The 17,893-nt window shown below is 45.6% G+C and overlaps 1 protein-coding gene across 1 annotated transcript in view; it reads left to right on the forward strand.

Moving 5' to 3' along the window:
• LOC138355438 (sodium channel protein para-like) overlaps positions 1 to 17,548 on the forward strand; it is a 30,224-nt gene extending 12,676 nt beyond the window's left edge. Inside the window, exon 3 of the mRNA XM_069310356.1 lies at positions 5,311 to 17,548. Within this exon, the coding sequence (XP_069166457.1) occupies positions 5,311 to 6,398 (1,088 nt within the window). The 3' untranslated portion in view covers positions 6,399 to 17,548. The remainder of the gene's footprint in view (positions 1 to 5,310) is intronic.
• The last annotated feature ends 345 nt before the right edge of the window (positions 17,549 to 17,893 follow it).

Raw genomic sequence — 17,893 nt, forward strand, 5'->3', positions numbered from 1 at the left:
CGGCCATCTTCCCGCAAGTGAGAGGGTAAACTCCGTGGGGTTGGAGTTTACCTGCCGTGCAGGGTATCCTCTCATTGAGCAGGTCATGTGTGACGTGCTACATGTCCCGGTCGAGGAGGTCTACGGGACTGAGCTGGTGACTGCTCGCCGGGTGATCATCAAGTTTGTGGGTGAGGAGACGTACCGTGGATTTCTCCGGCGGTACGAGGTCCGTACCTTGAAGTTGTTGGATGGCACTGGTTCTGTGGCCATATCTGATCGGAGTGGTGCCGTGACGTATGTGAGCGTCCATGGGGCCCCCATGGAATTCCCTGAGTCCCTTCTCCGGCGTTTCTTCCAGAGATTTGGCTCCGTCGTCAGTGTGAGGATGCACAAGCTGTCTTCTGGAAAATATGCGGGGTTGAAGACGAACATTCGTACCCTCGGGATGCGCCTGAGGTCGGACATTCCATTCTCTGTCCGACTTTTAGGGTACTACGTGCGGGTGTATTATGCCCGGCAACCCCGTACTTGTTTCCAGTGTGGCATGTTGGGGCATCAGGCTGCCGGATGCACTGCGGATCCGGTTGCTCCAGTCAACTTGTTCCGGGAAGATGATTTCCCACCGCTCCCTCTGGAGGAGGTCTCCGGGGATAAAGAGGTAAGCGTTCAGTTAGCGGATGCGACTCCCCCTACGTCGCCGGACGTTCCTCCGGTTGTTACAGACTCTCCTCCGGGTCTTGCAGTGCCATCGGATGGTCTCCGCTGCTCCTGACGGCCTTCCTAGTGATCATTGTGACACGCCGCCGTCTTCTCCCACGTCTTCGGCTGCTGCACCTGGCCCTGTGTTCTCGCCTCGGGTCCCAGATGTGCTGGGTGCTGGGGTGGCTGCGGAGCCTCCTGCTGTGTGTGGGCCAGTTCCCCCTGTGGTAGAGGCTGCTGCCGTTCTGCGTCGGGCGTCGGTTCGTCCAGCTGGTGGGACCCGTGTTTTTGGGTCCGCTTCTGGCTATGACGATCTCCGGCCAGAGCCCAAGCGTTCCAGGCGTTCGTCGTCTGCCTGGACCGATGTTGGGGAATTCGGTGACTGTGGGTCCTTGGGTGATGACGGTGTGGAACCGGATGTGTCGCTGTCTCCACGGTTGGTGGTGGCAGAGGTTCATGTGCCTGCTGATGCTGGTGCCCAGGTCTCGGGGGTGCCTTCCGTTCCTTCTCCGCCTGGGGACTCTCCGCAGTGGAAGGTGGTGGCTCCCGCTCCCAGGGATGGTGTGGTTGCTGGTGCTGGGTGTGGCCTGGTTGTGACATTACGGAAGGATGCGCACCGCCCTGGTTCCCTGCAGTCGTCTGGTGGTATGCCCGTGGCCGCTGGTGCCCCGGTGGTGGTGTCCTATGTCCGGCCCCCTCTTGTGAGGGTGTGTGTTGGGGACCTGGGGGACGTGTTGCCGGCGTCGGTGATGCCGCCGAGTCACTGGTCGGCGATTGCTGAGTTACTGCTGAATGACGAGCCGGGGGAATTTCATGGTGGGGGTGTTCCCTTGATGTGGGGGATTGTGGCAGTTACTCGCATCAGGAGTGATACCATTTGGGTCCCCTGCTTGCGAGTGTTTGTAGCTAGGGTTTCGGATGACATGGCGTCCCCGGTGGGTGTACGAGACCCTTGGGGGTGGTTACGTTGGGAGGCGTTCAATGTGCGTTTCCCCCGGGTCTTGTTCCCGGGCAAGTATGTCCGCAGATTGGCCGGTGTTTTGCAGAGTGTGTATTCTCTTCATGTATTACCTTGTATTACCATGTTGTATTGTGTTTTTTTTTTAATTTTCCCTTTGTTTATATTTATGATTTGTTTGTGTGTGCATTGTCTTGTGTTATGTTTCATTTTCTAAATTTTGATGTGTTTTGTTGTCGGTCCTTCTGGCCGGTGTTTGTTTGTTTTGTTTTATATTGTTCCTAAGTTTTGTTTATTTGCTTACATTATTTGCTTGTTTGTTATTGTTTTTGTTCTTTACTTTGTCTTGATGTATGCTGTGTTTCTCATGCGTTCCTCCATTTTTGCTAATTATTGTCCTGTGCTGTCGGTCCTTCTGGCCGGTAGCTTCTGTATTTTGTTTTTGTTTTCTCTGATATTTTATTGTATTTATTGTCTTTATCTTGCATGTAAAAAAAAATAATAAAAAAAAAAGTTCCCAGAGATGCCCTTTAACAAGTGCCCAGTGATGCCCCTCAGTGCCCAGTGATGCCCCTCAGTGCCCAGTGATGCCCCTCAGTGCCCAGTGATGCCCCTCAGTGCCCAGTGATGTCCCTCAGTGCCCAGTGATGTCCCTCAGTGCCCAGTGATGTCCCTCAGTCAGTGTCCAGAGATGTCCCTCAGTCAGTGTCCAGAGATGCCCCTCAACCAGTACCCAAATGCACCCATGCTCATGCACTCAGGTCCGGGTCTAGACTCACGGAATTCAATATTTATAAAGAAATGTAAAGTTCCAGTAGCACAGGCACTCAATATAGTGTGGAGGAAGAGCTTGAACATGGAAGGAGATACCGAATGCGCTTAAATCAGCAGACATAGCTCCTCAACACAAGGGAGGGAGCAAAGCATTGGCTAAGAATTACAAACTAGTTGCACTAACGTCCCACATAATAAAAGTATTTGAGAGAGTGATCAGGAGTCAGGACACCAGTTTCATGAAAACCAATGACCTCCGCAACCCAGGCCAACATTGATTTAGAGCGGGAAGATAGTTTCTCTTGCAACTGCTTGACCACTACTACAAAATCACTGAAGCATTAGAAGAAAAACAGATTGCAAATACACGGACTTCGCAAAGGCATGTGCTAAATGTGACCATGGAGTAATAGCACACAAAATGAGGTCAATGGGAATAATGTAAAATATGACGGTGGATATCATTTTCTATCGAACAGAACACAGAGTAACAGTCAACGAAATAAAATCGAGTTCAAGCGCAGTTAAAAGCTTTCTACCTCAAGGTACAATTCATGCAACACTGCTTTTCCTTATTCTCATATCAGATATACACAAAAATACAAGTCACAGCTTTGTATGTATCTTTTTCAGAAGACAAAAATCAGCATGAAAATTACTTTTGTTGAAGGCATTGATAAACTACAAGCAGATATTATTAGAGTTTTCGTCTGGGCAGCAGAAAATAACATGTTTAACAGTGATAAATTCCAGGTACTCAAGTACTGTAAAAACGAGGACATTAAACATAATGCAGGGTTCAAAACACAATCAAATTGACCATAGTAGGAAACCAACATGTAAAGGATCTGCGAATAATGATGTCTGACAACCTAACGCTTAGGGATTATAACCAAGCAAATATTGCGTCAGCCAGAAAAATTATTAGATGTATTACAAGAAGACCAGGAGAGATTGGTGAAATAGAGGGAATACAGAGAACATGTACGGCATACATAGATACGATAAAGCACCTAAATTATTGGGATCGTCTCAAAGCTACGTAAATGTACTCTCTAGAAAGAAGACGAGAGAGATATAAAATAAGATACATACTGAAAACACTGGAGGGCCAGGTCCCAAATCTACAAAGTAAAATAACAACATAGTGGAGTGAACGATATAGAGGAAAATGCAGAATAGAACGAGGGAAGAGCAGGGGTGCCATAGGCACAATCAGAGAACACTGTATAAACATCAGAGGCCCACGGTTGTTCAACATACTACCAGCGAGCATAAGAAATATTGCCGGAACAAACGTGGGCGTCTTCAAGAGAAAACCGGATAGTTTTCTGCAGGAAATGCCAGACCAACCTGCTGTGGTGGATATGTGGGCCTGTGGGTCGCTCCACGCTCCAAGCAATAGCCTGTTGGACCAAGCTCTCACAAGTCAAGCCTGGCCCCGGGCCGGGCTTGGGGAGTAGAAGAACTAGAAGCCTTATCCAGGTACCCCTCAGCCAGTGCTCAGAGATACCTCTCACCATTGTCCAGAGATGCCCTTCAACCCCTCAACCAGTGCCCAAAGAAACTCCTCAACCAGTGCCCAAAGAAACTCCTCAACCCGTGCCCAGAGAGGTCCTTCAACCAGTGCCCAGAGATACCTCTCAGACAGTGCCCAGAAATGCCCCTCAATCAGTGCTCAGAAATACACCTCAGCCAGTGCCCAGAGATGCCCTTCAGTCAGAGCCCAGAGATGCCCTTCAGTCAGTGCTCAGAAATACCTCTAAGCAAGGGCCCAGAGATATCCCTCAGCCAATGCCCAGAGATGTCATTCAATCAGTGCCCAGAGATGCCCTTCAGTCAGTGCTCAGAAATACCTCTAAGCAAGGGCCCAGAGATATCCATCAGCCAGTGCCCAGAGATGTCATTCAATCAGTGCCCAGAGATGTCATTCAATCAGTGCCCAGAGATGTCATTCAATCAGTGTCCAGAGATGGCCCCTCAATCAGTGCCCAGAGATATACCTCATCCAGTGCCCAGATATAAGATACTCAGTCAATGACTGAGTGACAGTCAGTGCCCAGAGATACCCCTCAGCCAGTGCCCAGAGATGCCCCTCGTACAGTGCTTAGATACCCTCAGTCAGTGTCCATATATACCCCTTAGCCAGTGTCCAGAGATACCCCTCAGCACCTATCTGAGGAGGCACCTATTAGAACAGCCCAAGCTGTTCTAGTAGAATGTCTGAAACCTAGATTGCATCCCACCGTCAAATAATGGTGTTTCCCTATGTTTTATGAAAATTAAGGAAGGCTTGGTTCACGATTATCTAATTATATAACAAATTGGTCACCACTATATGAAGTTATATTATTTTTGCCTCAGCTGTGGGAAGCACTCTGCATAACAAATCTAGATTCTCGCTACACTTGACCAATGTTGCCAAAGCGTAATGTGATACCAGCTATGATAAATAATGATGGGGTATAAGGTAGTGGGAGAGGCAGCAGAGAGCGGGTGTAGTAGTGAATGATGTTCTCAAGTATATTTTTATTACCCTTGTACTGTGGCTTAAATTCTAAATCTCAACTTGCCAGTGCTAATCACTTCATCTCTAGAGAGCATGTTTAGTGTCTAGCCGATACCTATGTTATCATGTTTACAACAGTTTTCACTGCTTATATGATTACTTTCAAATGTGAAATAATTTAGAAAGATTCATTAGACATTAAAATAAAAAACATTATAGCCATTTAAAAAAGATCCAACTCGCCCATGGGTATAAGAAAATAAATTGAGAAGCAGCCAGTAATTCTTATCATCCAGTGGGATGTTGGTACATTACTTGCAGGCCAAACATGATTGGGAAAGGCAGTTTAGCATTCTAAGAGCAACAAGTAACTTGAGTTCTCTCGCAGGTCTGGTGCTGAAGGACATCATCGAGAAGTATTTCGTCTCGCCGACGCTGCTTCGTGTGGTGCGAGTAGCCAAGGTGGGACGAGTCTTGCGTCTAGTCAAAGGCGCCAAAGGCATCAGAACACTACTCTTCGCTCTGGCCATGTCCCTCCCTGCTCTCTTCAATATCTGCCTCTTGCTTTTCCTCGTTATGTTCATCTTTGCTATCTTCGGCATGTCTTTCTTCATGAACGTCAAGCACACTGGAGGTCTGGACTCTGTGTACAACTTTGAGACCTTCTTCCAGTCCTTCATCTTGCTGTTCCAAATGATGACGTCAGCGGGATGGGATGGTGTGCTATCCGGCATTGTTAACGAAAAAGAGTGCAAAACACCCAATCCCGAGATTGGTGACCCCGGCAACTGCGGCAATCAGGCTATCGGCATCGCTTACTTGTTGGGTTATCTAGTCATCAGCTTCCTCATCGTCATTAACATGTACATCGCTGTCATCCTCGAAAACTACTCCCAGGCGACGGAAGACGTCGAAGAGGGTCTAACTGATGATGACTACGATATGTATTATGAAATCTGGCAACAGTTCGACCCTAAAGGCACGCAGTTTATTGAATTCCATATGCTGTCGGACTTTCTAGATATCCTAGAGGCGCCTCTTCAGATTCACAAGCCAAATAAGTACAAAATTGTGTCAATGGACATACCGATATGCAAAGGAGACCTTGTGTTCTGCGTGGACGTCTTGGACGCGCTTACCAAGGACTTCTTTGCACGCAAAGGCAACCCAGTGGAGGACTCAGCAGACATCGGAGAAGTGGCTCCTGCTCCGGATCGCCCGGGGTACGAGCCAGTGTCGTCCACGCTCTGGCGCCAGAGAGAGGAGTACTGCGCGCGGCTAATCCAGCAAGCATGGCGCAAACACCGTCAACACAAAGATCAGTCCTCGCTCTCCGGTGCCGAGTCACAGGAAGAACTGAAGCAAGCAGATACCGCCGTCTTGGTGGAAAGTGATGGTTACGTCACAAAAAACGGCCATAAGGTGGTGATTCACTCGCGATCACCATCAGTGACGTCACGGTCCACTGACGTGTGACTAATGAAAGGCGAGTAAATGAAGTTGTTGCTGCTTTTTTAACTACACACGGGCCGGTTGTTAATTAACACATGGCTCTGTTAACTCCCGCATGGCTCTGGTATCAAGTACCACATGAGCCGGCCGTTAACAAGCAATTAGCGCCGTCGGTGTAGGGCTGCTGTAGCCGACACCGGCGTCGGCTGGGTGACTCATGCTCGGGAACACCGCACTCTTAATGCCTTGTTGTTTAAGTTTACAGTCCAACTGTCCTCAGCTTCCCGACCCACGAGTGCCGCGCCCTCTGTGCAGATATTATTGGCCTAAGTGATTCACCATATGTTTATTTTTGTATTTCATTTTCTAAATGGTTACTGGGCCATTGCTTACCCGTCTTGGTACTGACGCTCGGCTCAAGTGAGGCTGGGTGCGCCTCGTCCTCATGACGTTCACTTGTTAGTTGGCGTGGAGGTGACGTGGAGCCTGATGACACTGCCGCCCCCACCCGGCCATGGCCGCCAACCCGCCCATGGCCGCCCACACACGCCCACGCTCACAGTATTGTTGACACCCGGTGTATGAAGCACCGACAACACCTCTTCCCTTCCCCGAGGACGGTCAGGGCAAGCCTGCCAGACAAGCAACATAAAGACAATGGCTGCCACAGCAGTACCACTGTGGCACCGATCGCAGCAGAAGAAGGCCAGGCACAGGCAGCGACCATGGCAGCCCAGGTGGGCGGAGCGCAGTGTCGCAGGTGATATGGAGAGGAACCCTTGTTATGCGCATATCCCACCAACAATACGAGTTCTCAACAAGTATTAAAGGAAACTTCTAACTGCATAATTATTACCCCTCACATAAACTGTGTGTGATACACAAATGCCTTTACCCGAGTGCAAGCCGTGCATAATGCAAGTAGCGAGGTGCACAATAAGGTAGAACTTGTATTGTTAGCTGTCGTGTTTGCGGACAGCGCGCCACCCGGCCCCTGCGCTGCTCCATATTGTCACCGCAGGCAACCCTTCCCAACGCTACACTAATGCATCTGTCTCCCTACCTTCATCCCTGCTGCTCCTCCCTTACCCTTCCTTCCCTATCCCCTTACCGGCTGCAAGTCCTTCCATTCCCTGCTCTTGTCCAACTCGTCACCTCCCAGTTTGAGTTCATAACATCTTATAACTAACCATATCCTCTTATTTCCCTTTGTCTCCTTGCGTAATGTCTTTCCTATTCTTTCATTTTATACTCTCTTCCCAGTGGTAAGACTTTTCCTTAGTTCCCAGAGCTTGTCACTTGCCTCAGGCTGGGCCGGGGGCGCGCGTATCGCCCTGTTATTGCCACACAATTCTCCACTAACTCTTACCTATAGAATGTATTCTGCCGTTACATTGTTTTTAAAGCTTTAATACTCTCACTGATACGTGCAACTACTACGAGCTAGGGAGAAGTCAAGCCGGAGTCAAGTGTGTGCCTCTAACTTAAGTGTGGAGCTACTACCCCTGTCACCTGCTGCTCTGTCCACCCTAGGCATACATAGGCTGGTTCAGTGTGCTTTACAGTGGATGTCAGTTCCACAATAAACGTTAGCTGCCCATACTTTTGTTTCTTGCCATAGTTCCCCCCAGGGCATCACAAAGATCTCGGTGCCCCCATCCGGGGTGCGCTCTTCTGTGGCGTCCACTCTTTCCCTCGGTGCCATCCACCCGTCGAAGTTAACTTCCCCGTCTATTCAACATTTCCACCTCTTTTTCTGCTCTTCCTGCCTCTGATCTACATTGTCAGTCCTCGTCGCCACCTCTTTGTCATCACCTCACTCCTGACGCTACGTCTAGTGTTTAATCTAATTGCTCATTACCTATTGATTCCTGAGACACGTTGGCCCGTCCTTCCCCACAGCAGTGGGACGTCTCTCCTCCACAACCCTGTGTCTCTTGGGATGTGGCCTTACCAATTACCATCCTTCATTTAGCTATGCCTTTCCATAATGATCAATTTCATCTAAGAGCTATGCAGGATAATTACTCATTTCTACGGGATCAGATTTTCGCCCAAACCTAGCATTTAATTCTTACAAAAATAAGAGTTATATTTTCATAATTCTTTTAAACTTTATTTTAGATTTTCGATTCCAAGAGAGAGAGGAGTGTGGTGAGGAAGTGGGTGCTAGGGGCGTCCGTCTCTCTCTTCCCCAACAGAGAGGACCCCCAAAGATGCTCTCCCTCACACACCATCCTCATCCTTACCCCTCCCAAACACATCAGTAAATATAGTTTATATCAGCAGATCATAGCTGTTGTGTTTCGAATCCAAAACTGGCATACGGTTAACTTGTGGCTTCCTTCGGCACCATCTCCGATGGATCAATGCATCTTTCTGTGCGAAAATTTTGATATATCTTGATTCATTTCTCGGAAATTTACACGCCTTATATTGACCAGCCAAACTTTGGACTCCTTCGAGTTGTTCTCTCTCCCATGTGGCATCCACACCCTTGTCCGCCTTCCAGCGCCCAGACTCCCAATGTTCACCAAGACCCAGAAATATTATCCACACCTCACTATTGTCTACACCAGTCAACCATATCCTTCACTGAACTTAGCCTTTATGTACCTTTCCTTCCCTTTCACTCTCTCCCATGCTCCCTTTACCTTCGGCTTTGGCCCAGCCCCCCCTACCCCATCCTCTTTCCTGGCTAATTTTAGCCACTCCTTGTCCCGGCTTACCTTCCTTGCCCCAACACCCAGCGCCCCAGTACACGGGGTGCAGGACACAGCTCAGCTCAACATTGGTCCCGCTGACCGGAGCCCCGCCATGCTCCAGGTCCCAATAATATCGTTGCCGCGTTGCTTGCCCCTTGAGACTGGGTTGTCTGAGTCTTGATGGCCTTAACTATCTAGTGTAATCGGTATGGATCGTTTCTTGCACAATATTCTATGTCAACACGCCATTATTTATGAAATAATTACTTACGAGTACATGAGATAAGTCAATATTATACGATTATTCTGTGCATAATGAATAATAAAAAAATATTTTATATGTATGGCCATAAAATGAAACTAAACTATAAGAAATGCCATTTGCATGAGAAAATGCTGACCTGAACAGGAGGTGAGGATACAGTGAACGGTGGGGTGACGTTCGTGCGGCGGGGGAACTAGCGCCCAGGAGTGCGGGCGGGCCTGGGTCCCATGCGTCCTCTTCCCCCCACTGGTGACGTCACGTGGCCCCGCCCCCGCCCGCCCACCCGGCCCCGCCCACCGCCGCTGCCGACGGCCACCGCCTCCTTCACAAGAGCACAAAGCAGCAGCTGAGCACCAGCCGCTGGTCGACCATGTGGTGGGTGTCAGGCTCCCTGTCGCTCAATGCCTACCTCTCTTGTGTTGGAAATCTTTATTATTCTGTATCTAGATATCTTGCAGAGTTTATTTCATTGGTCCAAAACTCTGTTAACACTTCATAACCATGTAGCATAGGAATATTGTTGAAAATTTTGCTATGGAACTTTTATCTGAGTGATCGGAAAATAAGATGGAATTCTCTCCTCCCATAGTAATACTCCAGGCTTGACTGTGCTGGCACGAGGGGGCACGGTGCCACCGGGGCAGCCAATCAGTGAGCGACTCTATTTCCCTCCAGGGCGACGCGCCGCCCCTTGTTCGTAGCTAGGTGATGGTAGGTCAGAGGAGGCCCACCGCCCGGGCTGCACATCTCACTTGTGTCCACTGCTACACCGCTCCGCTCCCACCGGCACCCTGCCCTCTCCTCCATACAACAAAGGCTTGTAACTGCAGACACTAACTTTTAAGAGACAGTGCTGTGAAACTCCTTCAGATTTGTACACGTCTTAGTTTTTAAGGTGAATGGTGCACTGGAGGCAAGGCCCGTACTGCACTGCTCCACACGACCTTGCTAGGCGGCCTCCGCTGCAACACTCAGCAACACTCAGTTTGTCCTTCTCTTGGTTTGGATCATCCTCATGTGATACCAATTCTGTAATATTCAAATTGTTATATTCTTGATAAGCAAATTTGTTTTGTATTCTGATGGCTGCGATGAGATGTGTTGGTTTAATGCTATTCCTTTTTGTAAGTTTGAATACCCACGGAAAGCAAGGGAACGGGCACCAGAGACGAGGGCTCAGACCTCAACCACATCATTCTTCCCCGGGTGTCCTTGGGGTTCCTCCCTCATCCCTGATCTTCACCTCAATCAGACCTCAGCGCGTGTTGCCCTATAGTCCTTCCATGTTTTCAGTCCTTATACCCTCGAAAGTAGAATTCTCGAGAAATCTTCACTCCTCGTCTCCCTTACTTTCCGTAACTACCAACAGACAACGACCAGGCGATATGTTGCAGCTTAATCTTGTGGTTTGCGGAGATGATTGACGTAACAACCCCCTTCCCCTCTAATCAAACAACAGAGCCCCAACTCCTCCTCCTCCTCCTCCTCCCCCCTCCCTCAAGCCACCACAATCATCATCAGTTGATAGCTGCCACAGGGATAGGTATCCCGGCTTCCCTAGTGTTTCGCTCCTAGAGGTACGTGGAAAACTAATTTGCTGTGTGGGTCAAATATGTGGGAGAGTGAGAGCTTGTGGGTAACGTATGTAGGAGAGTAATGTATTATAAATCAAGTGTGTAAGTTAGCAGGGTGAAGTAATTTGTGTGTGTGTGGGAGAGAAGATTGATGAGTCACGTGCGTGGGAGAGTAGATTGACGAGTCACGTGCGTGGGAGAGTAGATTGATGAGTCATGTGCATGGGAGAGTAGATTGATGAGTCACGTGGGTGGAAAAGTAGATTGATGAGTCACGTGCGTGGGAGAGTAGATTGATGAGTCACGTGCGTGTGAGTAGATTGATGAGTCATGTGCATGGGAGAGTAGATTGATGAGTCACGTGCATGGAAAAGTAGATTGATGAGTCACGTGCGTGGGAGTAGATTGATGAGTCATGTGCATGGGAGAGTAGATTGATGAGTCACGTGCGTGGAAAAGTAGATTGATGAGTCACGTGCGTGGGAGTAGATTAATGGGTCATGTGTATGGGAGAGTATATTGATGAGTCATATGCCTGGGAGAGTAGATTGATGAGTCACGTGCGTGGGAGAGTAGATTAATAAGTCACGTACGTGGGAGTAAATTGATGAGTGACGTGCATGGGAGAGTAGATTGGTGAGACATGCGTGTTGGCGAGTAGATGGATCAGGCATGTGTGTGGGAGAGTAGATTGATGAGTCATGTGAATGGGAGTAGATTGACGGGTCATGTGCGTTGGAGAGTAGGTTGATGAATCACGTGTGTGGATTAAATTGATGAGTCATGTACATGGGAGTAGATTGATGAGTCATGTGCGTGGGAGAGAATATTGATGAGTCATGTGCGTGAGAGTAGATTGATGAGTCATGTGCGTGGGAGTAGATTGATGAGTCATGTGCGTGGGAGAGTAGATTGATGAGTCACGTGCGTGGGAGTAGATTGATAAGTCATGTGCGTGGGAAAGCAGATTGATGAGTCATGTGCGGGGAGAGTAGATTGATGAATCATGTACATGGGAGTAGATTGATGAGTCATATGCGCGGGAGAGTAGTCTGTGCACGGTATGATTGAAGCTGCACGTAGAAATGAATGAAGGTGTCTCCTGGAGAGTGTAGGTTGGAGTGTCTCCTGGTGAGTGTAGGTGGGAGTGTCTCCTGGTGAGTGTAGGTTGGAGTGTCTCCTGGTGAGTGTAGGTGGGAGTGTCCCCTGGTGAGTGTAGGTTGGAGTGTCTCCTGGTGAGTGTAGGTGGGAGTGTCCCCTGGTGAGTGTAGGTGGGAGTGTCTCCTGGTGAGTGTAGGTTGGAGTGTCCCCTGGTGAGTGTAGATGTGAGTGTCTCCGTGACTCCTGGTGAGTGCAGGTGGGAGTGTAGGTGCACCTACACTCTGGGGAGTGTAGGTGCAGAAGTAGCAATAAGATCTCTAGGGGTACACGTGGATAATGGTATTAGAAGGCATGGAATAGGGATCTCTAGGGGTACACGTGACAATGGTATCCATGGAATAGGGATCTCTAGGGGTACACGTGACAATAATGTCCATGAACAGAGATCTCTTGGGGTATACGTGACAATGGTATCAATGGAACGGATACCTTCTCGGCAGGAAAAGTTGTGACGAAATAAGTTCTGAAAGACAGCCGCGATTGAAAGCAAAAATGAAAAGAATATATATAACAGGTTGGGATTGTTAAATTATCAGTCGTTATAATGATAGTAATTAGAATTAGACACTATCTGTAAGAACGTGTGCAAATCATTATAATATTGGCTGGACTAAACAAGTGTAAAGTAGACTAAATCAAACTGACATTGGCATATATTGAAGAACATTTAGCTTATAATTTTCAAGGTAATATGTATTTGCTAAAGTAATATGTTGTTTAATACAAATATCTATAATAAATATAATCAGATTCTCAAAATTGAGTCAATATGATAAATAAAATATGGAACATTATAAATAATTGGGTTTAGGAGCAGGTGTACCAGCACGAGAAGGAGGGATCCAGTGTGGTTTATAGCGAAACACTGAGTATTATGGCGGTTAGTCCTGGTACACAAGCCTCGCCACACACACACACTGTAGAAGCGGTCCTCATAGGTGTCTTGATCATGTAGTCTTAGTTATCAATGCCTAAAAAAATAAGTCACGGGTAGAGCAATTCAAAGTTGTAGAATTAGCCAGCAAAAGATGAGGCAAGGCATGTATTAGCCAGTTGGAAAATAACCACATATTCGTAAGTAAAGTATTAGCTTCTTGTTAGTATCTGATTTCAGGAAAAGTCATGAGTGGACCCATCTATATAGAGAGGAAGATTAGTGTCTAACAGCAGAGTGAAAGATATGGTGCCGTGGACATGGAGAGTGTGGAACCCGTAGCCTCACCCCCTACCACCCCATCCAAGATGAACATCCCCACGCCATAACCAATCATCCCAACCCACCCCACCCTCCGGGCAGGCGAGGGGAGAGAGAAAGAGAGAGAGAGAGCGTATACTCGCCGGTTCACGGTTGCTTTTGATCATTTGTTTGTACGGTGACCGTCTTAGTTGGCGAATTATGTAAATTGAAGTGTCCGCGTGAAGCTGAACATGGGAGAGTCCTCCCGTAGCTCCCCCCTTCACCAACGCTAGTCTAAGGCACGAGTGAGCCAATGCAAATTTAAATCCACAAGAAATTGTTAAAATTATATAGATATATATGTATATTATATATATATATATATATATATATATATATATATATATATATATATATATATATATATATATATATATATATATATATTTATTTATATATTTATATACATACATACATACATACATACATACATACATACATACATACATACATACATACATACATACATACATACATACATACACATACACATACATACATACATACATATACATACATACATAAAAAAAAGGCTGCCACTCTAAGGACGCTTTGTTAGTGACAGACAGACACCGACTAACTCAAGAAGGCGGAGATCGCTAGCTGCTTGTACTAGTTCCTTGCACAAAACTCACCCAACGCAGTATTCTGAAAATTTAAGCTCTGAAGGTTTTCCTCACCCAAAAACTTTTAAAAAGTTATAGTAGTTTGCTTAGAAAGAATGCAAAAGTTATATCGTGATGTTCTTAAACGTTCCTCTCAGCCATGGTACCAACGCTCGTTTTCTGTGAAGGCTTAACTTTCTGCTATGGTCTGGGTACTTACATGCCAGGTGTACTGGTGTGTATATACTTATATTCCAGGTTTACTGGTGTGTATTTAATTATATACCGGGTTTACTGGTGTGTATTTACTTATTGCCAGGTATACTGGTGTGTATTAATTATATACCGGGTTTACTGGTGTGTATTTACTTATTGCCAGGTGTACTGGTGTGTATTAATTATATACCGGGTTTACTGGTGTGTATATAATTATATACCGGGTTTACTGGTGTGTATTTACTTACATGTCAGGTGTACTGTGTGTATTTACTTATATACCAGGTGTATTTACTTACATGCCACGTGTGCTGGTATATATTTACTTATATACCTGGTGTGCTGGCGTGTATTTACTTACATGCCAGGTGTGCTGGCGTGTATTTACTTACATGCCAGGTGTATTAGCGTGTATTTACTTACATGCCAGGTATACTGGAGTGTATTTACTTAGATGCAAGGTGTACTGGGGTGTATTTACTTACATGACAGGTGTACTGGTGTGTATTTACTTATACGCCAGGTGTACTGGCGTGTATTTACTTAAGTCAGGTGTATTGGTACATATTTACTTACGTACCAGGTTTACTGGTGTGTATATACTTTCATGCCAAGTGAACTGATGTGTATTTACTTATATGCCAGGTGTACTGGTGTGTATTTACTTATATGCCAGGTGTACTGGTGTGTATTTACCTAGATGCCAGGTGTACTGGTGTGTATTTAGTTACATGCCAGGTGTACTGGGTGTGTATTTACTTACATGTCAGGTGTACTGGGTGTGTATTTACTTACATGTCAGGTGTACTGGTGTGTGCTTACTTACGTGTCAGGTGTACTGGTTTGTATATACTTAGATACCAGGTGTACTGGAGTGTGTATACTTACATGCCAGGTGTACTGACGTGTATTTACTTACATGTCAGGTGTACTGGAGTGTATTTACTTATACACGAGATATACTGGTGTGTATTTACTTATATGCCAGGTGTACTGGAGTGTATTTACTTATATGCCAGGTGTACCGGAGTGTATTTACTTACCTGCCAGGTGTACTGGTGTGTATTTACTTACATTACAGGTGTTCTGGTGTGCATTAACTTACATGCCTTGTGTACTGGAGTGTATTTACGTACATGTTAAGTACCGTAGTGCGTGTCATCCTACACAAAAGTGTCCGCTGGAGTGTACCTCACCACACTGACTAAAGTGAAAGTAAGCACATTCGCACCTATACTCGCGTACCTGTACATTAGCCTTTAGTAACCTACGTATACTGTGTATGACATATGTGTCTACTCTTATATCACGTCTATGTATGTTGCATACTAATGTCTAGTTACATACCATTATACACTTGTATGTTATTACCCGCATAAGTTATACTGATGCGTGGATACATGCATACATAGTATATGGATGTGTGGATCAATACTATGCATATATGCCACTACAGTGGCATATATGCATAATGTTGCCTCAGTTACACGCAGATACATGCATACACAGTATATTGATGTGTGGATACATGCATATACAGTATATTGATGTGTGGATACATGCATATACAGTATGTTGATATGCGGTTACATGCATATACAGTATATTGATGTATGGATGCATGCATATAAAGTATATTGAAGTGCGAATACATGCATATACAGTATATTGATGTATGGATACATGTATATACAGTATATTGATGTGTATACATGTATATACAGTATATTGATGTGCGGATGCATGCATATACAGTATATTGATGTATGGATACATGCATATACGGTATATTGATGTGTGGATACATGCATATGCAGTATACTGATGAGCGGATACATGCATATACAGTATACTGATGTTCGGTTGCTTACCGGCTAAGTATGCTGAAATGTAGTTACAAAGATGTGTTAATGTGCTATCACAAGTATGTTTATGTGTGGTATACTTACTGCCCGCCAGTATAGCAATATACTCACATGCTCATGATGTATACTGCTATGTAGTTGCACATGTAATGTATTAGATATACTGTATACAGTGTGGTATGATGGATATTGGTATACTGTGGGGCCGTTTTGTGGTGGCAGAGTAACGCAGTTTTTGGTGGTGCGTAGAAGAGAGTGCGTACGGCGCGCTCTGTTGTCAGCAGCACTTCTCATTCACTATTTCGGTTGGTACAAAACACACGTGGTCAGCTGTTGCAGTGTTATTAACACATCCAATATGCTGCGGTGAGCTGCCTCCACACTCACCCCTACCCATCTGATTGAGGTGGTCGCTGGACCTGTTGTCCCCTCATGTGACGTCCCATGGCACCATGTAACGCCCCATGGCACCACGTGAGGCCCCATGGCACCACGTGACGCCCCGAGGCACCACGTGACGCCCCATGGCACCACGTGAGGCCCCATGGCACCACGTGACGTCCCATGGCATCATGTGAGGCCCCGTGGCACCACGTGATGCTACATGGCGCCACGTGACGCCCCATGGCACCACGTGACGCCCCATGGCACCACGTGAGGCCCCGTGACATCACGTGACGCCTCGAGGCACCACGTGACTGCCCGTGGCTATACATCAGTGTCCTGAGACAGGTAGAGGGCGCCGGGCGTCGCATACACCAGTAGATTCCCGTGTATCGAGTCATAGCATTGTATGTTGTATTACTGCTGTATTGCCGCTGTATTTCTGATAGTACAACAGCACACCACTTTTCAAAATTATTTGATGGAAAATGTAATAAATTCTAATGTATTTTCTTGCCTTACTTGTTATAATCTGTCATCAGATCCTTACATTCAGTTTCGGTATAAAAAACTAAGAATATAAATTTCAGTGTTTATATATACATAAGTTGACGCTAACATTGACTGTTTTGTTCTAAACAGATTTAAACACCAATATCTTAGATTATATTTACTTTTATTTATTGTGGCATATATATATATATATATATATATATATATATATATATATATATATATATATATATATATATATATATATATATATATATATATATATATATATATATATATATACACACACATAATGATGTGTGTATATCCCATGTATGACTTGCAACACGAGGTGCGCTGGTGTAGGTAGTGGGCAACCAGCCGGCCAGCGTCAGCAGTGTGGGTGTGCTGGCAGGCGTGACAACACGTGCGCTAATATACTCTGTTATCCTATCAATGTATGGTCTCCGCAAACACATGCCTGCCGTTGATAACCCAATATGGTATAATGCTGCTACTAACCAGTTAATATACAAATGGCATTACATTGATTCTACATTCAGCCTTTTTGCTTGCACTTTGTAAAATGTTTTGAATTTCACAGTTTGTACTATATTATCTGTAAATAATACGTCATCGAATAAATTTTTGATAATTTACCACGAAGAAATTATGTTGTTTTATACTCCAAATTGACTCTTATTTCTTTCTGGATTTTATTGATAACTGACAATTAGTGAAAGTTGATCAATGAATATACACCTACACATACAGCCTGGTACAATCAAAACTGTAAATTGTGGGCAAGATTACAAAATTGTATTTAACACATAACATACAAACCATCGACTAACTCATAACAATCATACATGTGAGAAGTAACTTCAGTTATGAAAATAATTACTGGTCAGCAAATTAGAACAAAATAATTAAGATTATCATAAAATTAAATCTGAAATTGTGATAACTCAGACTTACCAACAGTAAGTATTACTTGAGGATTTAGGGAACATGC

This window comes from Procambarus clarkii, chromosome 67 (genome assembly GCF_040958095.1).
Source record: "Procambarus clarkii isolate CNS0578487 chromosome 67, FALCON_Pclarkii_2.0, whole genome shotgun sequence".
NCBI lineage: Eukaryota > Metazoa > Arthropoda > Malacostraca > Decapoda > Cambaridae > Procambarus > Procambarus clarkii.